The sequence below is a fragment of the Falco cherrug genome, chromosome 2 (genome assembly GCF_023634085.1).
Source record: "Falco cherrug isolate bFalChe1 chromosome 2, bFalChe1.pri, whole genome shotgun sequence".
In the NCBI taxonomy this organism is placed as follows: Eukaryota; Metazoa; Chordata; class Aves; order Falconiformes; family Falconidae; genus Falco; species Falco cherrug.
In genome coordinates this window covers 45,451,245-45,477,712 of record NC_073698.1, presented here as the reverse complement: position 1 = coordinate 45,477,712, position 26,468 = coordinate 45,451,245, and the positions used below count along the sequence as shown (strand labels likewise).

Genomic DNA, 26,468 nt, shown 5'->3' with positions numbered 1-26,468 from the left:
CATTAAAGCAAACAAACCAACAGCCACATCCCAGCCAACTCCCTTCAGGAAACCTATGGGAATGTCGCCATCTCCAAAACCTGCCATGGGCTGGTAAAAATCAACCTGCCCCAAGTGGCATCTTTCTGCGACTACTGCTGAAGTTAGTCTTTTGCACCCTGCAATTGGCATGCCTCATTGCTCAGGAAACCACCTTAAGAGCTGTATGGACATTTCTTCAGTCACCTGTCTTTCACCATCCTATCCCTGCAACAGCTGTGGTACCTGCCTTAACCCCACTGAAGCAGTTTTCCAAACTGGCACAGAAATGAACAGAAAAACATGGCTAAGTGAATGGCTAGATCTCACCCAAACCATGGGAGGCATGTGCCTCAGAGGCGAAGCAGAGCAGCAGGGGCGAAGCAGCATGAAGTGGAGGTCAAGTTATGGCCCCAAAGAGTTGTAACAAACACTCTCACACAAGGCACAGCCCAGCCTTCCTGTGCCATGCCAAACTGGGGATGAATTTAATCAATATTTTATAAGCTTGCCTAGTACCAATTCAGCATTTTTTGTGAACTGAATGCCAAGTTTTTTTTCAGTATTTAATTGTCAAAACACACATATTTATCTGTGCCACCATGTTTATACCTGAACCACTGCAATCCACACCCAAAACCAGCTAAGATGTGCTTGGAATTTAGGTGATCCTGCTAATATAAAGCCCCTGTTCGATTTTATGATAACTAAGGTGTCATAAAAGTAAATATGACATATATTAATAATGCATTTACTCCATTTAAAAAAAAAACAACAAAGCACCAAGCACCTCACCCTAACTCAATAAAAAAAAATTATAGCACAAAATATTCCACATAAACCAGAATATTTCATTATTTACATAGGCTTTCACTTCCTATTTTACTTAAAATTTGTTTTCAAAATAACCATGAACTCAAAGAAACAATACAATGAAACCCTTCTGGAGATTCAGCTGAACATGCCTGTTGAACACTGCATTTCTGTACCGCTGAGAAAACCTGCCAAGTATTTGAAGTAAACACAACACATACACACTTACGTGGTAGTCAAATATATTAACTCTCTAGAGAACAGAATGAAACCTGAGCAAATTCCTAGAAGGGAAAAAAACACAAAGGAAAAAAAGAAACAAGATGCCTTTGAAACCATTTGTTTCCTTCTGATAATCAGACTGCCACAAAACTGTCAAGAATATGGGAGGTTTGCTTCCTTTTAATCAGAAAAGCCAGGAGACAAATGCTAGCTGCCCAACGATGAATGGATAAAATGTTTTGGAAACGGACTTGAGGACATGAGTCTAGAGGACTGCGAAGAGAAGCTGTAGAAAGAACATGATCAAAAGATGTTTGGATTACAGGATTTGCAAGACACAAATTCAAGTTGCAGCATTTGTTTATCCTTTAGGAAAAAAAAAATTAAAAAAGGTCATCTCTTGAAGTCAAAACTTCCATCAGGTTTAAAGAAAAAAAAATTCCCCCTAACAACTGTAATTTCTAAATCTTAAAAGTTTGGTGGGGAGTAATTAATGCAAGACTGAAAGACATGGAAATCCGAAGTGAGAGCCACAGAAGTATATATATGAAGCCACAGAAAACACCGTGGGATAAGCAACTTACAAGCCATGAAAATATTTCTAGAACATGGCAAGCCAGCCTTCTGGCTAATTCCTTCGCAAGCTCTTTCCACCTCTAAACCCTACAGTTCATCAGCCACAGTATCCTGAGCCTATCAGGTATCAATGCATGCTTTTCCATAAATGCAAAACCCCACCATTTTCAGTTTGAGTTTTACATGCTGGGATGAAAGCTGGGCTCTTCAAACCTGGCGTCACTGAGCACATTCAAGTCTGGGAAAACACATCTCCCCTCCCTCCACTGCCACCGTAAGCACCATCTTCTGGAACCCTCCCATTACGGTCCTCATAATAACAATCTTCTGAAACTGAAGTATTTTATGTAAAACCTTTTCCATGGGTTAATACAAAACATCATCTCACTCAGTAACTATTCTGAAGTGGTATTTTAATAATACCACTGGATGATCTTGGTTTACGAGAATCATTCACCTTTCCTCCCCTTTATTTTTGAAGACTTGTAGGAACTAGAAACAACTTGAAGGAACAATTATACACTACAAGAAAGATACCAACTAAACATCTAATGAATAATCTGAATTTTTGCATCTGGAAACAAACAAACAAAAAAATGCATATAAACCCAACAGTTCTTACAGTTAGGATTCAGGACAACATTAAAGCCACCACAAAAATTAAATCCAGCCTATGGTTTTCTGGTTTGGATCGAATGGCTACTTCAGAGGCCATTTAGGCAATCAAACTGCTGATAGAATAACTGTTCTGTCCTCCCCAGAATGATTTTGGTTTCATTTGAATTTTTTTGAATGCCTCACGGGAAAAGAATGTGCAGCTCTCATTATTCACAAGGCTAATACCCTAAGCTTTTCTGGGACAAAGGCAACTAATACTTTCTATATTTATTTGATGTGGAAATGCGCATTCTCAGTTCGTGCAATAATATATGGCAAGTTAATTCAATCTTATGACCTCCAGCCACACTTACCTACACTTCTCTAATGAGATACATGGTTGACCAGCAAAAGCAGATGTACTGTGGGCTCATCCCACTAAAACATACAAATAAAAGTATCTAGAGATGTTTTGCATTCTACTCCTACTAAGAAATCAGGTAACATTCCCTAATGTTGACACTGCATGTTTACCATAAAGTGGATGTTCCGTTTGTTAACAGGAATCATGCATATGTCACTGTTTATCTTGGGTTTTTAAAGATGAGACCAATAGAGTTGTTGTGACAGGACTAAATGGCCTAGATACCCTAGTACACGTGAATAGCCAAAAAGGCTTTTTTCTGGGGGGGTGGGTGGTGGGGTGGTGGTGGTTGGTTTTGTTGTTGGTTTTTTTTGTTTGTTTGTTTGGGGTTTTTTTGTTTGTTTGTTTTTTGTTGGGGTTTTTTTTTGGGGGGGGGGGGGGGGGGGCAGGGAGAAGGATGAAGTAAAAAATATTTGCATTTGTTTACCCACAAAAGGGTTTCTGATGCTAAATGGCTACAAAATTTACCCTACGGTCTCTTGACAGCAACTTTGCCAAACAGCATACAGGAAATCTTTTACATTTCCTGTGAAAATGATTACATCTGTCTCCCCCCTCTCCCTCTGACAATGTGATTTACAGCCAAAACATTGGCAAATCCCTTAACTGAAGCCTGAAGAGAGATCATTGCATCAGAGTTATTTTAATGCAACCTAAACTTTGCTGTGGGTGGGGAGAAGCAGATTCTAAAAATATTCCAGTTACACAGAACATTTCCTAGTCTGCTTATTCCCTAATAAAGGGACATCTGAAGTGGCTTGTGAATATAAAATAGGATGGTGGCCTTTAAATAAAGGGAAGTAACACTGTATAGGTTTGTGCACAGCAGCCGTCATCTGTGTTTGATATATCTGGGGATGATTAAGCTTCACAGTGACAACCTAATTAAAGGTACAGACCCAAATCACAGAACAGGTAACCTTTGTGGTTTAAGGCAACATATAAAGGGTACAATTTTAAACAGAAAGGGAAACAAAGCTAAATTTTGAAAACTTAGTAGGTTTTTGTAGCAAGACCATGTAAGAACAACAAGCAAGAAAGCTCTCATTAAAACCAAAGAGAACTTGGTGTCATACCCCAGATACTAGATTTCATGCCGCTACTTACCAAGCCAGCTATTGGAGTTGACAGACGATTGATTTTCTTAACGATGCCAGGTTTGATCTTGTTAATCAAACTAGAAAGAAGACATATGATTTTGTTACATAATCAACTTTAAGCATGAGCATCAATGCTTATTAAGAAATACTTTGCATGTAGTGCTACCTACATGACTTGAACCAAGTAAATCTGAACCTATTTTTTTTAGTACACATAAATAGCCAAAAAGGCTTCTTTGGGGAGGGGGGAATGAAGAAAAAATTATTTGAATTTGTTTACTCACAAAAGGGTAATAAGTCTTTTAAAATCAGTTTTCCAAGAAGTGACAAGTAACAACAGACCATACAAGCAAAAATAGGCTAAGCTGCACACACACATGCACAAAAAGAGATTTCTGAGAATGACAAAGTGAGAAAAAAGTAAAGAAAGTGCCTGGGTAGCCATGGGCAGAAACGGATCAGTGTTACTATTACACGTGTGGTGATGTTGATGACACTCAAATTTCCCTTTTAAAGACTTTCTTCACATAAAAGTTCTGATACGGAAGATGGCAAAAATATATCAGAATATTAACTTTCAGAGTTCAAGGTGAAAGCATTGATATTCCTGTAAGTGTAAGAAATCATCTGAGTTTTCATAACGTTGTCAAGCCCCGTACAATGTGTGCCACAATAATTTTTGGCAAACGTGACTAACACACACAAGTAATTTTCAGTTTCGGCCAGAAGAAACTCTGCCTCATATCACTCTTACTTTATACAAAATTCATAATTAAACTAAGACAGGACAGACTAACATGTCACTGTTAAATACACAAGCCCGAACACATACCTTGTCCTGCAGTGAGGAAAAGACACAGGATTCCTTGCACCTTTATATCCAAGGTTTCAGTCATAGAGGTAGTGAAATACTGTGGTTCACCAAATTACATGCTAGACCACAGGAGCGACACAGAATGGGAACTGAGGATACCCTGCAGGCTTCATCTGCCTATATACCTTTGAGGATTTTGGACTTGCTCCCTCTTCTTGCTGCTTCTTGTCTGGCCAGACCCTTTACCCCACAAAGCATCGGCAAACATTTGTGATCTACCCACACCAATACAGAGTCAGGACTTGGGAGTTTAAAACTCTGTGTAGGAAAAGGCATTTTTTGCTGAAGCAGCAAATGTATTTGGAAGATAAACAGAAAGAGAGTTACCTAGATACACTGGAATGGAGAATAGATTTCTATGTGCCTGCAGAAGAAATAATGGCAGCAGGTCCTGAGATTTTTCAACTGCATTAAGTTATTTAGTAAACAAAATACATTTGATGACTTTTCCATGACAAGGAAAAAGAAGTGATCTGCTGAGGTGGAATTAATAAACAAAAAGTTACCCGACATCCCACCCCCCACCCTTTTTTTTTTTTTTTTAATCTTCCAAACACATAGGTTTTATTTGTTTTAGCGTACTTAAGAACATGAAGTAGCATGTGATCACGAAAGCCTTAGTGATTTCTTCCTCTAATGTATACACAGGAGATCTGGTAAAATGTAAAAGGCTTTATTTTGTCAACTCAGTCAACATGTACACTTGGTCATTAAGTAAGCCAAACAAACCAACTGGACTGCTACAGGAGTATGTGGTGCAAGTGTACATCTTATCTGCTATAGTTTCAGTCAAATACACCATCTCCAGAGATAACGTATCTGTGGACACTAAATTAGCCACGTCCCAGGTAAACCAAGGAAATGGGCAATGTCATGTCTGGTTTGTTTCAATTATTTAAGATCTTGCACTCTGACTTTTCAGCAAAGTAGACATCTGAAAACCTTTCCCATCTTGCTCTTTTCTACTTCCACAGAATTTCTATGAAATCACTTCTTGTACTTTGAGTATGTCAAATTTAAAATTATGACACAGGAAGACAGCTATATGATTTAGTGCAACATAATGAGGCATCTTGCTTTCAAGAAAGCTGCATGCCTCCTAAGGCAAGCTGCTTAGCTGAAGAAATTACAGGATGTTTTTTCTTGCATATGGCTATTAAGTACAGATAAATTTAACTGATTTGCATTTGGCAGATGGAGGCTCATATTCTTTTGCCAAATAAGCGTCAACAATGAAGATATCAAAGAATTAGAATATATCAGTTTACTGCCAGCTCTTAAAGACACTGTTTAAAAGTTACAGCTGAACACAATACACACATCCCACTAAATACATACCTGAAGAAAGATCTTCTTATTAAAAGTATACATTATTTTTATTACCACATTCAGTCTAGTTAACATTTGATTACCTAAGTAATAAGAATACAATGTCCATCTCTACGAAATGATTCAAAATTAATCAACTCCCCATATCACAAAGAAAACTACAGAAGAAACTAGCAAGACAGAATTAATGGGCGAAGTGCCAAAACAGAAACATAGAAGGACAAGGACAGAAAAGACAGTAATATTCACAGAAGGGAAAATGCAGGGATGTTGCCTTTTGGCATTGCTTTGATTATTTTTGGTATATAGTAAAAAAAATTTCAGAGAACTAAACCTTTATAAATATTTTCTGAAAGTTAGCTTGGCTGAACTGATTTAAGAGTGGTTCTGAGATTCAAGAGATTTTTTTAAGTGTCCCAGGTAGCTCTCTAAAAAGATTTCTCTTGCACTAGCATTCTAATGACATTTACACCTGCTGTTCCTTAAAATACTAAGGGATTAGCACCACTTCCAGTCCTGAAACCTGTTCCAGTAAGTACAAAACCAATTACAGATATGTGGAAGAGACCTGACAAGTGGGTATTTTACATCTCTGACTCAGTCTAGCAACGAAACCAGACAAGTCCCATTATTGCCAAGCCTATAATATATAAGCATAAGGAAGCTTTTGGAGAAAGCACTCCAAAAAGAGCTGAGGTCAGAGTTTGCTGTTGAAAGCAATAACGAAGTCAGTCCAGAAAGTCCTGAAACCTGGACTGCACGTGCACCTACCTGACAACATATTTCTGTGTTATGCTGAGACCCAGTCCATTTACTTTAATCACCCTAAAGCATTTTTTTAATGTTTTTATAAAGTATGCCAAATGACATCCAATAGGTTCTAAGGTACCGAGATACTTGGATGTAACTGTTTGAGCAGTATTAGTAACGGACACATAAAATCAAATGCCTGCCTGTCAATTTACAATTTTGTAAAGTTCACTTCTGAAATTTAGTACCTTTTAAAAGAAAATTTATCCTAGTGTAGACTTGTCTGGTAGGACTAGGTAGCTTTCAGGATTTAAAGAAAACCAGCACACAGAGTTTACAATAATTTCTTACTAGGGAGTGGGAATAGAGGACAAAACCCCAAACATTAACAACAGCGAGTACAGGGATAAATGAGTGCTCTGATCCCAGCCATGGCCACATCACCTTGCACAGGCTGAAGAGAAAGCCCAGCGATACCATAAGCAACATAATCAATAAAACCAATCAACTGGCCAGATGATCAGCACGATCCACTCTGTAACACACGAAGAAGTGTGTGGGACAAGCCATGGGACATGTAGGTCTATAAAGAGGATGTCTGAAAATTGTTCTTCCTTCTGACAGCAAACAACAGGTATTACAAAAATTAAATTACTTATTACAAAATACTTCTGGTACTTCAGAAAAGAATTTCAGGGGTCACTAAGGAAAGCAGCCAACTAATGTTAACCTGAAGAACATAGGCAAGTCAATACTCACTCGCACAACAGGACTCCATTTTCTAGAGCTGCTCGAAAGTCATTGGTTCCAAAGCTTTTCCCAGTAACTGTCTATAAAAATAAGAATTGAGAGTTAATTGGACAGACACACAAAATCAGGACTAGCAAGAGCATTTAGGAAGTACTAAAAAAACGTAACAACCAAAACCCACCAATAAACCAACAAAAACTTTTTAAGTCAAACTTTAGTTCATACTATTATTTTCTTATATTAATTTCAAAAGAAATAAGTATTTTAAAAACAGTTCTTTATGCCTCAAAAGAAGTCAGAGGCAAGATCTTCAAGCAGTTTCCTCTAGTTTAAGTCAATCATCAGATAAATTCTTTGGGAATACTTATTATTTTCTAAAGCAATACCAGCCACATTGAAAAGCATAAAATAAATTTCAAACAGAAGAGCAAAAAAGAGGAAAAGTCTTTTATCTCCTACTTCATGTTACAGCGTGTATACTCATGATATCTGGCACAAAGTATTTTAATAGGGTGGTTTTTTTCCTGCCACTTGCACCTAAGGCAGTGTGACTAAAGAACCACCCCAGCAAGTCCGCGTTACCACGTGCACATCAATTCCCATTACTTGGCAAGCGGTCGGACTGTACTAGTGGGACTACTTTTTATATTCAGAACAAAAAGCAGTGAACAGCGTCTTATAAAGGACTTAACGTACCCAATGCCAAAAGCATTGCCTACCGGTTCTCAGCAAAGTTGTTTGTCATAAAAGCTTGCTCCTGGCATTGACTCCCTCCATCTCAAATGAAACCATCAACACAGCACCCTGCTCCAGCCTAAACTCACTTGGGTGCTTCCTACTAGACCTCCACTCTGCCCATGCCCCTTGAAGGGACCAAATGTGGCAGATTTCTTCTAAGTACCCAGATGAGTAACCCACATGCAAGCCAGAAAAGGAGTCAATATTCCTAAAAGAGTCCAGAAGAAGGTTTTATCCCATTTGGGTATAGAAATCAAACGCTAGGAAGGGTATTTGAGCTTCAAGGTCACAAGGTTAAGTCACTAATTAATTACAAACCTCCCTTTGGGGATCCTGACCATCCCTGATACTGCACAGGACTTCAAGGACACAATTAAATGTGCTGTGGAACCTGTGTGCATCCAGACCAAAGCTACTGATTACCAGAGTAATTAAGGAAATTAGTAGTGAAACAAATGAGCTGTGCTTGGTAAAAGAGCAAAGGAGACTGTGTAGCTCTTTAAGGATATGTTACATTATCACCCTATTATTTTTTTCCAAATTGCAAAAGGAACATATACTGACACCAGAAATCCTGCAACTTAAGTAACCAGTTTTAATGTAGGTTACCTTTTCATTCAAAAGCTGTAACTTCAGTCTCCCTATTGAGGACAAAGCTAGATGTTATTAAACTCTCCTTTCGGGTTTAAGGTTTTCTAGGATTTAACAATAATATGAGAGAGTTAAATGATGGCACACTCAAGGGAAGGAAAATTTTGAAATTCAGGGAAAGAAGAAAGAAAATCCTCAACTTTTAATAAAACCAAAGGATGACGGGATGACAAACTGGGAGAACTGCATTTTATACAGTATTCCTATAACAACAGTCTGTTCTTTCAAGAGAGCAGATTTTGCATCTTAGCAATATAATTTTCAAGAGTCATTTAAAAACACAGCATCTGAAAATTACCTTTACCTCAAATAAAATACGGTCTTTTGCTTCCAAATTTGTATATTCAGTGATAATAATTTTGAGGAAACTAGCTAATGTAAAAGCACTGAATGTTTAAATATAAATATTTGTGTTCCCTAGGTTATAGGGAATACGGGTTATAAATTAAGCCCTTCATTCTTCAAGCTAGAAACTTGAAGCGTGCATGTCATACAGCAGAACTGTACTGCAACAGAGGCTGTAGGACAGGGGTCTAGCTTTCTGGTTATGTTTCAAGTGCCCATTTTAAGAGTCCAAAAGTTGTTCTCATTCTGGAGTTGTCACTGACACCTACAGGACTACACAGTCCAAATGTCTGGGTTTATGTAGACAGTTTACTGATGTTTCCTTCACCTAGAGTTGGGCCCATCCCAAACCTGCAATGTCTTATATATCCATCTACAACCTTCGTGCTGTAAGTCCTTTAAAACAAAAAAATCCTAGAACTGCAGCATTTAAATAAGGAGATCAGTCCACAAAAATTATTCTCAAGAAGTCAAGGAGCATGTGTCACCAAAGACACATTAAACTTCAGCATAGCCCCTCCAGAACACGGGAGTGCCACGCTGCAGTGGATGGCCATGTTTTTGTGGCCTATCTTGTGGTCTTTTCCACAAAAAAAAACCAACACCTGCCTCCAAAACGGAGTGCAAAACATTTTTGACTGCCACAAAGTCTTCAGGCACATGACCTCAGGTAATTAGAACATTCTTGAACAACAAGAATCCAACTTCAGTACAAGGTTGTAAATGCTACTATTAGACTTGCAGACCTCTTAAAATTACATTAGAAGGTATTACCTGGAAGCATTTTGACTGAGTTATTTGCAGAGCCACTGTGGCAATCAACACTGATTTGATATAATGGATGGAGCTCTCCGACCAATCATGTGATCCACAGATTTTGACGACTACATGGTTTGTTGACATTAAAAGAAAAGCGTTGGTACTGCCAAGCTAGGTTTCATTAATATTGGCTTTTAAAGGACAACTAATAATTAAGTAATTAAGAGGTATTCTCAAGTAACAATTTAACACCGGTGGCTTGAAACTGAAATGTTTTCCAAGTTGCACAACAGCTTGAATTTGTTGATGTCACAAAAATAAGTGCTCCATTTTTAAACCTTTCATACAGCGACAGAGGACTTTTCTCAGCACAGACTGTCATCCAGCTTACACCCACTGCAAGGCATCAAGCTCAGCTCTAACTATTATAGCCTACAGAGGAACTACGTATCATTAACAAAAATGGAAAGCCAAGGACTGGCTCAGAGTTCCCTGACTTTTAAGAACCCAAGTAAGATGAAGTGAATCCCACCCCGAGATATTACATCTTCAAACAATGTCTACGATTTGTGAGTCACTGTTTATTCATTAAAACTGGTTATACTGGGTGTGGTACTCTTATGTAACAGGCATAATTGATTTTGGACAATTTTTGAACCACTTAGGCCTTGTGAGCCACCAAATAATAAAGGAAATATCTTGCAAAAGCAATTTTTATCCATGTTTGAACAACATAACTCTTCAGGTTATGTCTCTCTTCTCTCCTTCATTCAGCTGAATGTATTCTGCTTCTTTCTCTGCTTTTTTGACAGAAAAAGAGCAGTGACATAATTAAAGGCTGTATCATGAAATCACATGTAATTGCTGCTATAAAAAAGTCTGATTTTATTTTTGTAAGACAGCGTCCCCTAATACTTTGGTAACTTGCAATTGCCAAGTTCAAGCAATTTACTTCAAACAGTATGCAAATCAAGTCTTTACTTAAATTTAGACATTTTAAAATTGCTTACACATACACAGAGGGCTGGTTTCATTTCGGGTTTACTGTGATTCCTGCAGGAGACAAATCAAGAAGAAATAACCAAAGATCAACCGTTCTGAAGATGGAATGACATCAAAATCATGATGGAATGAACAAACAGCACGTGGCACAGAAGAATATGCTAATTATATGCCTCAGTATCAAAATTAACACCGAGTACATGGCTTTGGCTTGTCCTACTAGAGGCCAAATATAGCTGATCAGAATAGGCCTTCCTTGCCTTAAAAGCTATTCAAAGTTGAAGGCTCTTCAGTATTAATAAAAAATACTAAAGGAGTTTATGTCAAGTTGCTTTCATAGTTTACACAAGTTTGAATGGCTTTAGCAATAACGCAGCTTTACTGCAGGACAGCAAATGTTTTCAAGTGGGTTGGTTTCCCATACATACCACTACATGCAACTCAAAGTGCAAGGGACTGGCACGTTTCTCCATTTAACTTTGTTGTGGTGGAAACACCAAAGCTAGACTCTTCCCCATCTAATACAGGACTCGTACCACATACACAGGCATGCTGGCTAACCAATTCTCCGCTACAAGAGTATTAGCTGCTCAGAAGCAAGGAGGCAGCTCTGCATCATGCCCAGCCAGGGACCTGAACAATGCCTTGCTGCAGTGGAGCCAGGTACTCGGTGCCCAGCCAGCTCTACAGTTCACACTGGCCAGCCCCCCTCTCTCCACCTCACTCAGAGCTCCTCTACTACTGTCCCATGTGGACTGCACCATCTCCAACCACGCAAGGACGCTGTGCACCTATTTGAGAGAAATGCTAACTGCATCCACATGAAGCACACAGCTCCCTGATGTAGGGTCGTAGGTTAGGGATGGAAGATTCAAGAAAGGTACTGAACCATGCATAACAGGTTCATGCAGGCTCATGCAAGGATCTCATGGGGTAAGCCATTCATCAGATGGCAACCTCAAGGATACTACACCGCCTTATGAACTTCAGATCCCCAGCTCAGCCTGCTGCAGCAAGAAAAGCCAAGTTTATCATGCTGCAGAGAGGACTTGAGCAGTCCTGTGCTGTAGGGAACCGGGACACTATGAATCTGATGCTGAGGTACCACCCCACTACAGAATTTCAGCTATGCCTGCTGGTTTCTGTCACAGTGCCAGCCTCGGCAGATCACCTCACACACATATCACTGTCTGAATTACTACCTTGCTAGTGGCCTGTTCTTCCCCCTACCCATTACCAAAAATCTGGATCAGACCACATAGCAAATGGCCCCATCCTTACATAACCCCAGCATTACATATCTCCGTTTACAGCACTTGTTTGGCTCTAACCGCCCTCACCCAACACACCCTTCTAGAACGTACTGTTACTGTACGATGCACAGGGAGATATCAGGCTACACCCACAGCCAACAAGCAAGCATTCAAGCAGCTCCCAGCACCCTGGCACCTGTACGGGTTGGCAGGGCCTGGAAGTAGATTCACGACATGTTTCCATATGGTATTTTAAGCCCACTGCATTTTATATACAGTTGTCAGTAACATGCTTAACCTCAGTAACGTGCTTAATCTCATCTTGACTGATTTTATCTTTTAGGGTCTGTCGTGAAGGAAGACTAACACACAAACAAAAAAAGGTAGCACAAAAGCAGTAGGGATTTTTCCCTTTCCTGTGTTCCTGTAGGAACTGGTGGTTCTTCTAGACTGTGACAATGACAAGGCAGCTGCTCTGTGGGACACTTCAGATGCATTACCCAAAGTCCTGCCTCCCCCTTTCATGGCTATCTGTAGTCCTGTTTAAATCCAATGCAGGATATGAGCTTGTCCTTGAACGGCTTAAGCGGTAGCTGTCAAAAACACTGCCATTGTGCTTTGAGGTGAGGAGCTGTGGGTGCTCGGCCTTTGCAGACTCCCTGCCCAGTTCTCTCCCCCACACACTGGTTCTTCCTCTCTGGATTTCTTTTAAAAAAACAAACAACAAAAAACACAAACTTGCCACAGTTTGCTCTAGTAGTCAATTGATTTATCCAAATCCCTCCCAAAGGGCAGATGGTAGGAACCACATTCAGAGGGTTGCTGCACACAATCCTCAACACACAAGCGACAAGAACCAGCTGGTCAGGCAGAAAGCCTCTGGCACTGCAGCACACAGCCCGACCACAGTGATTACCAGATTTCTCAAGGTCAAGCAGTAGAAAAAGAGTGTCTTATTTTTGAGGCAAGCAAGATCTGTCTCCCTGAATTTTGGGCCCCAGGAAGATGAACAGAAAGATCGGGCATTCATATCTTCCACTCATGGGAGAACACTGCTGGCATTCCACCTCTGGCAGCAGAGACAACGCCAGGTCCAAAACGGCCAAAGTCAGAGGGAACCATGTTGCTGTCTCCCCTTCTGATCACAACTGACATGGTCCAAACAACTCCTGAGGCATCAACAAGTGCTCAAGCAGCTGGTACCCACACAGGCTTTCCCAGTCAGCTGTCCGACAATGGGCTTACAACACTGCCCAGCCCAACAGCTTCACAGGAGTCAAGAGCAAGGCCTGGATTTCTACAGAAGGAAGCTCCTCATTTCAAGTCCTCACACCTCATTGCTAAAATCCATGACATGCACAACTTCACTGAGGAAAAGAGCTGGGGTGGCTGGAAATAACAAGAAAAATATCTACCAAAAAAAGATCTGCTGTATAATCTTAACTGTACAGCAAAAGTAAGAAGGCTGGAGCAGATACATATTTTTGCCACTGATCACTTATGCTGGACAATGTGAATGCTCCCCCTTCTACCCATAACAACATCCATAACACTAATGTTTTTCAGTTGGAATAACTCCTGCTCTATTGCTTAATGCAAAGCCATACTCTCCCGTTTACCATATACCCCAAATCCCTGGGCATCATCTTATTCCAGAGGATGTGGAAATTTTTCAGCCTTCAGCCAAAACTGCTTTTGATAACAAACCAGAACAGACATTTATAAAGGGAAATGGTTGATTACTGAAAAAGTCTTACTGTTATTTTCTATCATCAACATAATGATGGGGTCTTATTGTGGTATGCCTTCTGGACAGACAAGCCAAGACTCCTGAAATAACATAAATTTTTACAAAAGATTAAGAAAAACAATGAAGAAAGGGCAAGCTAGAAGGGGCACTATTACTGGTGTGGTAGGTGCAAGAAGCGTAAGTCTCTGCTCATCAGCTGCTTACGCTTTGTGGTTTTTTCAGCTCTTCTGTTAAACTGCATATAGAAACAAGAAGGATGGAAGTGAAGTTTTACTTCCAATATTTAAGGAACTCCCTGACCTAGGGGAAAAACACTGCAGAAAGAGCAAGGATAAACACTTGGGAATAATCAATCCAGTCAAACTCCCCTCCCCCCCCCAACAATATCAACCCCCAAAACAGCAAGATGAATAAGCTTACTGTTATTTATACCGATGACTGTACTGACAGGAGTCAAAGTAGGAAAACCAACATATATTATTACTAAGTGTGATAAAAAAGCCGCACGGTATATGCGGAGACGGGCAGCATAAACTAGATGGAGGTAGGTGTTCCAGTAGGATGTAAAACTTGGAAATGCAAAGTGAAATCTGAATTACTAGGAATCTCTGAAAAAACCCGAATCATCGTGATTTTATTGTAATTATATAGGTACACCTGATTTATCTGGAAACTATTAATTCTGCAAACAATTTAAATGCATGCAAGTTCTAAAGCTGCCATCCTAAGTGATGCATGCTGATTTCAACTTTAACCATGCATTTACTTTGTCACATGTACTTGCAACTAACTTCAGTTAAATAGAAGTGGATATTTATGCACCATCCCAAGACAACAGAAGAGTAACATTACAATTTAAAATTTGCCAGCTGAACTCCATACTAGTTCAGTGGTTGGTGGTAAAAGAAGGGTAGCATTAGGCCCCTTAACCATAAACGTTCGGAATTAAGCAGAGGATAAAGCAGTAATGAGAAAAACGTCCAAACATTCAGTTCACCCCTAAAACTGCCAGAAAACAACCACTTAATTCTATAAATATTAAAAAAAAAAAAAAAAAAGTTTACTGAAGGTTGTCTTTCCCAAGTAATTCACAGTATGATGGTGGTATACTAGATGTGCCATAGAAAAAAACCATACCCAGGGAAAAAGAATTATGAAGCAATGATTTCTAGAAAAACAATTGACTGAGGTAAGAGAAGAAGTGGCAAGCAGAGATTCTAGTTTTTCTGGAATTATCATGTTTCATAACATACGTGCTCTCATGCTAGCCTGATTTTGAACTTGCCCATTGTGAGAGTTAGTCACCCTGTATACCTTAATCTTTTTTCTGAAACATCTCTCTCTTCAGCACTGCATTGGTTATTACCTGCCCTCCAGTTGTTAATGCCTTTCCAAGCTGGGGAATAAATGATCAAGAGATGAATTAATCTATGCATAGCTGTGTCTTCAGCTGGACTGCTCCCTAGCGTCCACCTGGAGCATACAAAAAGCTTGCCCTGGACAGAAAAATCAGTATGTCTTCAACATCTCCCTTAGGAAGCTGAAATAAAAAGACTAGAAGAATACTGGCAACAACACAGTTTAGAAAAGAGGACTTGTGAGAAGGCTTAGACACACCACATACAGAAGAAGGTTTGGTAGAGCTGCCTGAGCAGTCCAGTCACAGAAGAAAACCATGGTCTTCCTGCTGCACCAGAGCCTCCCTTCCCACTCTCCTCCTCACACCCATGTGAAGGGTCTGCATTTAGAAAGTGTCCTGCAATCATCCAGACTACTTTGTGCTTTAATATAGTACTAAAAATGAGAAAAGGGGAGGAAAAAAATATCCCCACGTAACTCCCTTCATGCATCCCACTGCCTCTCCCCTGACCCAAAACAACCATGGCAATCAAGCCAGGGGTTCCAAGCACCAGAGAAGGGCATCACAGGGCTGGACCCACAACATCCTGGAGATGAGAGAGGAATAACACTTGGACTTTGTGCAGATTCTTGAGAGGCTTAACATACCCAAAGATCCAGTGATTCAGCGCCCTGACAGCCAGGTGGTATGTGACCGAATGGGGTGGACAGCCACACGCCCTCACAAAGAACTTCAAGTTCAGACAGTAATAATAATAATAGAAAAAAACCACCCTGAAAACCTCTATGCAAAATCTGTCTATACCATTGCTTTTGCTAAAAGAGGAAAAAAAAGTTTATGACAACTGCAGCACTTCTGTTTCATGGGAACGAGAAAAAAAATGGTTTTACAAGCTTCAATTAAAGTAAGAGACATTACTTGAAATATTAACAGATAAAATGTTAGTGACACTAAAATCAGATTTGTCTAAGTAAGACAAAGGAAGGATTAAAGCAAACAAACGTGGACATTTCTGCTGTAAAGGTACCAAAATCACACTTGTCTAATGTTTTAATGTATTATTTTATATTTAGTATTCCAAGTAATGCCTCCACTACACTATAATTGAATCTTTGAATATTTTGTTTATGCTCATTTAGAATAAAAGATAAATGTAAGCTATAAAAAGCCTCCTTATGTTTGTATTTCTTAAGTCTATAACTTAGTTTTACTTTTATTGTAATTCCAGGTCAGAGTATACACTGCTGATTTTAACACAGGCTGTCAGTTCACTAGCATTTATTTTTACAGGAAGGTCATATCTTAAAGAAAATCATATCTTTGCTTATGCTGATTAAGAAAAATATGCTAAAACTCCACCGCTATTTGCAAGCAGGTCCCTGTTGGGATTATTTATGTTAGTGGCAGAGAGATAGAGATACCTAACAAAACAGCCAAAACCAGAGCACACTTCTGCCCTACATTACAGTTATCTGTTACAAATCAACTTCCTTGCTCCTGGCTGCACCTAATACTTTGGTATTTTAAATATAAAATATCAAAATATTTTAAATATGCCCCCTTCTCTGGAGGGCAGCACTGGTGCTGCAAGCTAACTGGGGATCTAACCACAAGGTCTTGAAACTGCATTTGGCAGAAGGAGGAAAAAGGCATCAGATAAAAGAATATGCACACAAGAAGGAAATGCTTTAGATACAATTGCTCTTGTGTGTTTAGCAAGATTATTCACGCATGGAAGTAATTTCTTGTTATTACTGGAGATTTGTCAATCTTTACAAATTTTTCAACCTTTACTGGAAGCAGTACTTTGAGCAGCATACGCATTGAGATACGATTTGAGTCAGCTTCAGCCAAAAACTTTCACCAGCATCCCCCTTTCTCACACACACACACACGTGTGTGTGCACAGGGTTTGGGGAACCAACAGCCTTCTCACCGGGTCTCCCCTCTTGTCCCCACATGCCCTGATATTTATATTTCCATCTACACCCACAGGTTTCCAACCCATTTCAGCAGGCTTACTTAGCTCGTTAACACGGCAACAAAGGGACAGCAAGCAAAGAAATTGTGTGGAAACGACCATAAAGGCAATAAGTGTCATGTACGGAGTCTGGAAAAAAGAGTCACGACACCACTTCCCAGTAAACTATGGCACTTGGCATTAATTTCAGTGCTTAAATGATGTCATTGAGAAGTTTCAGTATTATCTAGCAACAGTTACATAGAAATAATCCATTAGGTAGAAGTCAACTGAAATGAATTCTGACTTCAGCTGTAGAAATATTATGCTCTTCTCTGGAATTACAATAATTCAGAGGGAAGATTAACTTACAAGAACTCTACTGATTTGCCCTGTTCAAATCAAAATAAAAGCAAGACTGTAATGTTCTTTACTACAGTTTAGTGGTTGGAAGTTTTCAAAACTACATTTAAGTTTCAAGATCTGAGAGCGAGTAAGCAGTAGGAGAAGCTATACAGAACTGCAACATCAAAAAAAAAAAAGGTATTTCATGGGTTTTCTTTGGGTTTTTTTTTACTTTTAAAAATCTGAAGTTTAAAGAAATATAACACGCATGCAAATAATTATATTGGAGTATTCAAAATACACTGTACGTGTACCAAGTCACTAAGCTGGGAGCAAGGCTTCTGAAGGCTCCATTTCCCAAGTCTCATAGTGATATAACGCGTTAATGAGCTCCTATATTACAGCGTCGGACATCGCCACTGCTTCGCAGCACCACCTAATGAGAGACGCCAGGTACGACATATGACCAGAGGCTCTATGCTTATATGTAGTCCCTCTCCTTGGCAAGAGATGAGAGAAATTGCCTCTGGCAAAGAAATTAAATAATTGCAGACGAGGAAGGATGGCTATGGAGGAAACTGAAGTCCAAGGGACCCACAAAAGGATGGCGTGTATTTGGAAAGACAACAGGAGCACAACTAGAGGAGGCAGAATACCAGTCTGGGCAAAGGAACAAGGAAATTTACGCTCAGTAAGTTTTGCTGACCAACTCTTGTCTCCGATTAGGTTTTTTGAGGAATTTTAAAATGTGAACGCTGCCCTTGTAAAGGATTTAAATATAGAGGAATATTTGATGAACACATAACAAGCTACTGAAGTGTCTTCATACCTGGAGAACACACTCCACGTGTGTTCTCTGACACGAACACACTCTTGTGCTTGATCACAGAGCTTTCAGCTTTTCAGGGGATCCTATTCCAGCTACGCCTCCTTCAAGATCCTTCTGTCATCTCACAGCAGACATGGGTCCACCCTGCACAGTAGCCTACGCTACTCACCCATTATTTGTGATTACATATGTATTTTCCCCCAAGACGTAACTCCTTCACTGTTCGAGATGTATTTGCCTTTACAAAAATAAAAGTCATTGCTAGCAGAAATCGGGGATCGGGCTACCACTGACCTCAAAATCAGGACTTCACCCTACTTAAAGATTAAAGATGATATGAAAAGGCCCTGTCAGCTGTCTTTCCTATCTGAACATTTTGGTCTAGTCATCTGAGTATTTATTAAGCCAAATACACCACTAGCAAGCTCTTACCCTCCATAAAACTCTTCCACTGGTTTGCAAAACCACAGAGAGAAGAAGCGTTAGCAGCTGTTAAAGTCATAGGTGGCCCTGCACAGGGATAACTGCAACGCTTCAAAGAACTGAAGCAAAGAGCACAGAGGACAGATTGTGGTACAGAAGGGAAGTCACCAGCGACAACTGTTGCTCTTCCAAACCCTTCCAACACCTCCGCCTTCCTATCTTTCCTCTTGGACATCACTGCTTGCCACTCCACTTCTGATCAAGGCTAAGCACCAACGCAACCCAAGTGTTACTCAACCACCTCCAGCATGACACTTCCTCTGGCCATTTTATCGCTCCTCAGCAAATGCATCTTTATTTATTTAAATATTTAAGGAGCCAAACTGGTTTGACAGAGTGCTTGCCTCCTCACCTGGGCATGTTTAGAGGAGCCCAAGATAAGACTGACTGTCGTAGCAGCTCCCCAGGGTTGCTATGCACACTGCCCAGAGGTAGGATTTAATTACTAGTCAAAAGCAGCCAATCTTCCCCTTATTACAGAAGACAATTATAATTTGCTTATATTTATTATGACATCCTTGCAAAAATGTTCATGACTCTTTGTAAACAATTCCACACTCTGCCAAGGAGAGGCAGAAATTTACCCCTTAGTTTCCATATTCAACCCATTAAACATTTAAAATGCGATTCCTCAATATTTTTTTTAAAATCATTATAAAATTCCATGTTGCTGAAAAAAAAAATCTCTTTTCCTCTGGAGAAAAAAAAAAAAAAGATAATGGCATATTAAATAATTAATCTGCACATGGCTTGTGCATCCTTTCGCAAAGGGAGACACTGACCTTAAGGCCCACACGGAAACACCAGGGAGTTTCCAACTTGTAGTGGGCTGGTTCACATATATTCACATAATCTCCCGTAATGCCACACAATTAAAAAAGCCACACAAAACACACTCAACAAAAGCACTGAGATGCAAGTAGGCAAACTGTACCAGAACATGTGCTATCCAGAGCTATAAAAACAGTCTTGGAAGACTACTCTATTCCATTCACGTAGTAGGATTATGCTTGTACCTTGCAGTCACAGAGAAGATGCACTTTTGGGATTATAACCAGATGCATGTAGCTTGGGCATTTTTTGTCTCTAGCTTAACTTTTTGTCTTTAAAAATAACAGTGCATTAAATGGAGAAATATTATCAGTAACCCATGCAGTTTTTCATAGACAGAGAATATCTAGGTCCTGGAAGACATGAGATTTTATTCTGTCATAGGCAAGATGCCTTAAGCATTTTTGGGTTTGAGCCACAATGTTTTCTATGACCAGCTGCCTTCCATGGCATGCAGACTTCAAGAATGCCTGAAGTTTTGCCTAGCAACTGAGACAAAGCATAGACTGCCCCCAATTTAAATATTTTTCTCCACACATATTGCATGAAGTTATGCCAATTTCTGCTGCTTGATCGGGTACACAGTTACCATTTGTACATGAAAATTTTTACCATTTTATTTACAGCTCAGGGGAGCAGTTGAAGACACTGTTCCTACCATAACAAAAACAAAACTGTGAAGTGCTTTTAACATTAGGTCACTGCTTTATCAAAGCAGAATAATGTCTTTGGGTTGTGGGTTTTTTTTATTTGAAATTCCAGAGAGGATGGAATGGTACTTTGTATCATCGATGTTTATTTCCGATGCAAGATTTAATTTCGTTTGGGGGCATCACAAGATTATGTGTTTTATTGGACACGGGTCTTCTTAAATATTTTCCGTTAGAACAAAAAGTTTGATGTAGCTTCGGCTTGAAGCATTCAAGCACCACTTGTACGACATTTATAGACTAACAAAGGAATTATCCCATTAAGCTAAGCTAGTTGTCTTGCATCCTTGGTCTGACAGTGGCCTGTACCAGGTGTCAGCACATTCGCAGGGTAGCTAGGGAAGACACCAGTATTGTCATATTTACAGTAGAGGAGTTCTACCGTTCTTTATAATTAAATTTATAATTAAATGGTAAAAAACACAGTTAGGGAGAGTAACATCTTTTCACGGACAGTTCTCTTAAATCAAAAATTGTTACAGAAAGGAGAAATTTTTGTTTGTAATATACAATAAGATGTGTATCCAGAAAAAGCTGGACACAAGCCTGACTTGTGTTAAATGCAAAGCCTTAAATCTATAGAACGCCTTTTTAACTAAATCACATAACCAGGAATATGTGACTGAAAATTCATACATCTTATGCTGGCCAATGTTCTCTAAGACTGGTGCCCCAGTTCGAGAGCCTGCATTGACACCAGGTGTGAACTCGCACAGAATCTGGGTGTCACTACAAAACTGATCTCGCATTATCTCCTGACACATTCTGACCTCTGCTGTTATAAAGTGGAATTTATTTTTACAGTCTTTTTTTTCTTCATTTTTTCCCCTTAGAATACTGCATTCAGCCAAGTAAGAATTTTCAGTATCTGCAATTATCCAGGGTAAAGAAATTGTGAGAAAGTCACTTTTCTTTTACACCATGAAGCACAAAAATAACGTGCCCAAGCTTTTCTTCCCCCCTCATGTTCCCATCATCCTGTTCATTATAAGCTGCATATTTGACTATTACATAAATACACATACCCTGTTCTTTAGCATCTGGGCTCTACATATGCTACCAAACTGTCCCAACATCATCTGAGAATGCACTGTTTTAGGCTTTTCATACAGCAAAACCACCAAGCACAGCAATATACAGACTATCGCAAATCTGAAGCTAGTCCAACAACTGGTTTTAAGCAGTACTTTATTTTTTTATGATTATTTTTTTCTTACAGTTTAAGTTGCATTTTCACTGCAAAAACATTCTACAGTAGACTAGCAAGATGTCTTAATTACAGGCAAGTCTAGGACTCTATACTGAGTTTTGACAGTACTGGTCAGTAAAGAAATCATATTATAAATATCCTGTATATTAACATCCATGAAACTGTTAGTCTGAATGAATCATGACTATCTTGGTTGGCAAGATTTTGAAGGCAGCACAACAGCACTTTTTAAGCTAGGGAAATTTCTTTTTTCAGAGGGGAAAAGAAGAAATGGGGGTGTCCATCATGATGCTCTACTTCTAAACTTCTCTTTTCCTCCTGGATAATGTCTCCTCTCAGACCTTGATCTTGAAGATTAAGCCATGGACCTTTACTGTACTAATCACAAATGCTCAAAGAACATTTGCTCTTCCTTTCCCATCGTAACGCCTGACACACATCAAAACAAAACTGCACCTACAGCTTGCATTATTTCTGCCAGACTTGCTGATTTCCCATGGCTCGGGAGATGATAAAATATTTGATCAAATATTTATAAACAGTACAAATTTAAGACTGTATCTCCCAGTCAGATAACACTTTTGCCCAAGGAAGAGAAAGACAGCGGCACAGCGCCCAAGTCTTTTAGCGCCAAATGCTCTTTTTATCCTCATGTTTAACTAGGAAAGAGACCCTCATCTCAAATCAGCAAGTTCATCCTTACGCCAAGAACCTCTCTCTTTTAGAACTACAAGTAAGAAATAGTCTTGTTCAGTTCTTTGGCAAGATTTCCTTCTTTAAAAAAAAGTCTTTACTCACAACTGTGTAATTTCCCAGCAATACTAGAATTAATGTGTTTTTTATTGTTCTGTGTGTAACAACTTTATTTTCATCTGCATACATATAGTTAAGTTATTTACTTGGTTTTAATCACTAAAGATTTTGCTTCTGCTGGGACAAACATATGGAAGTTTGCCATAACATCTTTACTGGAGTAAAGGCAGGAAATGCAACAGCCTAATATGAATAAACCACTGAATCTTAAAGGATCCTCAACTGTAACTACAAAACACTCATTAAAACTCAATATGGCACCCTACTCCATTGCATAGATGTCCAGGTGACAGTCTGTTAGTTTACACACACACACACACGCGCACGCGCGCACCATTCCTCACATGTTTTCTTTTGCCTGTGGTTGCAGCCACCAGCTAGTGGAAACTAAAGCAGAGCGGTCCCCCAGAACGTTACTGCAACTCCAGCAAGGAATACCGAGACTGTCAGCAAGAATGCCAAGAGATGGGTTATACAAACTACCATGAGTACCATGTAGGTTTTAACATTACAGTTGATATTTTAAAATATGGAACCACTTTAAATACAGCATGTCAAGACAGCCTAGTTTTCCACTCAGATGCTGTATTAATAAAGACAATGGCTTTGTACAATATAAGGAAGAAGCCTCAGTTCTGTTGTCTGTGTATAGAGACTACCCAACAGTACCTTGCAAGCGGGCTCAAAACTTTATTTATTGTTGTAAAGGCTATTAAGGAATCTCCTAAGTGTTCAATCAATAAAGTACTGTGTTTAGTTTAATTTTGCATTCTATCAAAAACGTGATGAGAAACTGAATATTCTTAAATTCTTGAAACAGGGAAAATGAACACAAAATTAGGATATTCCCGTACACCTCAAAATCTCTTTTTTTTTTTCCTACAACAGACTTGACCTCAGTTTGTAGTTAGTCACCCCCACACCCTTTTATGCAGTGCTACTGCCCTAAGTGGTTATTTACCGGATTGTATTGGTGCAGTAGCTGTCCTGCTTAGTTTGGTACGTGCTATTGCATGTATCACGCTTCAAGGCAAGACAGAAAAGAGGCTTAAGAGTATGGGGACTGGTTATTATAAAGAAGAGATGAGACTGAGGGGGAAAACTAGCAAGTTTATCAGAGAAAAAGTTGTACTAATTGGTTTAATTTGCAACAAAGAAGATTGTCACATATTAGAGAAGAAAAATTAACCGTAAGAGTTATGTACCATAGACCAGTTTGCCAGTTTTAAAGAGGTTAAAAAAAATAAATAATACCTATGCCAGCAGTGGTCTAGGTATAAGAATATCCAGTCTTACAAGGGAGTAGTCATGAACTACGTGACCTCTGAGCTCCTTCCAGCCATGTATGCTATTTCCACATGAAAGAGCTTATTACTCATTCAGTCTCATCATCTGAATACCAAACCAAGAGAAAATTCTTTGTTAAGCATGTATGCATCTGCAGGATTTAGGGCATATAACAAAACAAAGTAGTTTCAGGGGGAGTTTTGGAAATTAGGTACTTCACAGCAACTGCTCAAAACACAGGGTAACCTAGACACAAAAAAATGTCTACACATAAATCAATTTATTTTAGGATGTATACTCTAAGTGTCAAGTCAGAAATTCAAACCGATGCCTACTATGGCCTGACATTCTTAAGATAATAAAAAAGAAAACCTGTATACCCATGGTGGGGGACAGACACAAATACTATCAAGTAACTATAATTGCCAGCTCTGGAGACACACATTTTAAGTGGTACTTACACTATCATACATAACCCAAACACCAGATTCTCTAACTCTAATGTTATGGTAAAAGTTGCATAGGGAACTACAATTTCTTAGAATTTAAAGGCTAAAGTACTGGTCGCATCCAATTTAGGCTCTCTAATGAATTCCATTCCCAAAATAAATTCCTCTATGACCTGTTAGTTCTTGTCACTTGCTGGGGATGGGGAAGAAGGAAGCTCTTGGTGGTCCAACTGTGCTACTCTACTGCCTTGCTTCCCTGGAACCACTAGAGATGCCTGCAGAGAGATGGGAGGGCACAAGGTGGTAGTTCTGCTGAGGATGCTTGAGTACCACCAGTACTTTCTACATCTACACAGAGATTACAGGGATGGTGTCAGACAACAACCACCAAAAATTCAGATTTCCCTTTCCTTGACGCAGGATTGTCTTTATCTAGTAAAAAGAAGTGACCTACAAGATCTGAAGGACAAAGGGCTCCTCCTGGGCACCTCCAGTGACAGTTATGTAGAAATGAGGCAGGTACCAGTGGAGAGAAGAGCTATAGCTACTGCAGTGTTTTATTTGAAGAATCTCCAGAAACCACATGAGAAAAATAACAGAAACATATTTTTTGGAAGGGAACATTCAAATTAAGAGCAGGTCTGGACTTCACTATATAGCTTTTCATCACAGGCGCTACATGAATCCACCTGCTCAAGCTGTCATTTCAGACACACACACACAAAAAAAAACAAACCCACAAACCCAAAACCAACAGAAAACCACCAAGTTCTTGCCACCCTATGGAAGAAGATGAAAAACCCCACACAGCCTTGCTGCCACAGTAAGGAATGGAGAAAACACAGTATAAAAATGGAGAACCCTGGAAAATGTGCTGTTTGTGTTTGCGTTTGAGCAACAGGGGGGTGGAAAGATGAGAACAGCCACTTTTGTTGCCTACCCCATCCCCTCCACCATGCACTGATAGTGTCCAGCACACCCCTCGCATAACCCTGCATCAGGCTGGCGGTGGGGACATGACTTCTGCTACACATTGGTCTCCTGCCTTTGCCTATACCCAGCACCATAGAAGGTATATATGGAAGGCACAAGTCTGGATAAATCTATTTCCACTACTGCTTCCAGCAGCCCTGTGCAACATTACCACTCAATTCAGTGAGGTTTCACGGAAACCCAACAAGCTGAGACAACCACAAGGCCTGATGACCAAACATTTTGCGGTGATGGCAGCTGACACAAGAACCTCAAAAAATCCGAAATATGAAAGTCAAAAGCTGGTAGATGAGAAGTAGCCCTCCAAGGTTTTGTTTGGACAGAGATCTGTAGTAGTCAAGGCTACATACACTTTGACATGTGCCAAATTAACACCAATATGTGTCTCTGTCAAACAATATGCCTATGAGAAGTGACCATCAGTCTTTGTATTAGATCTATCAATAGGGATCAAAGGACAGATCTGGGGTCAATAAACTGAATGGCCCATCTTTCATTTAGTGGCTTTGAAGAAGCAATTTAAAATTAAATAATGTCCAACAAAAACAACAAAAAGCTAGTTAATATTCTTGCCTACATGCAGGAGTAAGTCCACAATATAATTACCCAAAACACTTTTTTGTTTGTTTGTTTTGGTAAAAAAGAATTCTGAGAAATATATTCAATATTATTTGAAGACAGCTTCTTCTGGAATGAAGGACTTCCCTTATAAACACTGTAAAGGCAATTTGAGAATCCCTGCAAAATATCTGCTGAATCCTTGGGAAGTCACAATTTACTGCAGTGGAAGACGTTTTCATCAAAGCTGAAAACTTTCTAAGAAGTGAAACCAGATTAAGTAGTAAACACTTTTCTGCCTAAAGGAAGTTTTTGTGAGCAAATTTGTGATACCAACATTTCTGCTAAAAATAAAAAAAAATGTACACGTGAAAAGCACTGCGGCAGAAAACTCCTTGTAGCTCTTTACTATAAAGTAATTTTGCAAAGATTTTTGTGCTACTCAAAAATGTATAGCAGTGTTCAGATTAACCGAAAATAACTGACATAAAACAATAACTCAGTTCCTTTCTGTGTCTTGATCCTATTTTTCACATAAATGAAACATTTATGAAATTCATAGCATCTGAACACCAAATACACATTTTTTCCATATGACATAGTGAAGGCTATTTTAAGATGCTGGAATGTCATTAATTTGTGCCCCTTAGCTCAGCAATTTGTAAATGATTAGCTCTAGGACACCAAAA

At 39.3% G+C, this 26,468-nt stretch overlaps 1 protein-coding gene across 9 annotated transcripts in view; it reads right to left on the bottom strand.

Moving 5' to 3' along the window:
* The window catches only part of LMO7 (LIM domain 7), a 131,064-nt gene that overhangs the window by 89,583 nt on the left and 15,013 nt on the right, over positions 1–26,468 (bottom strand). For all 9 annotated transcript variants that reach the window (XM_055702134.1, XM_055702127.1, XM_055702126.1 and 6 more), the window contains exons 2-3: positions 7,463–7,533; positions 3,758–3,827 (exon numbers count right to left, since the gene is read on the bottom strand). In XM_055702134.1, coding sequence (XP_055558109.1) covers positions 3,758–3,827; positions 7,463–7,533 — 141 coding nt within the window. The remainder of the gene's footprint in view (positions 1–3,757; positions 3,828–7,462; positions 7,534–26,468) is intronic.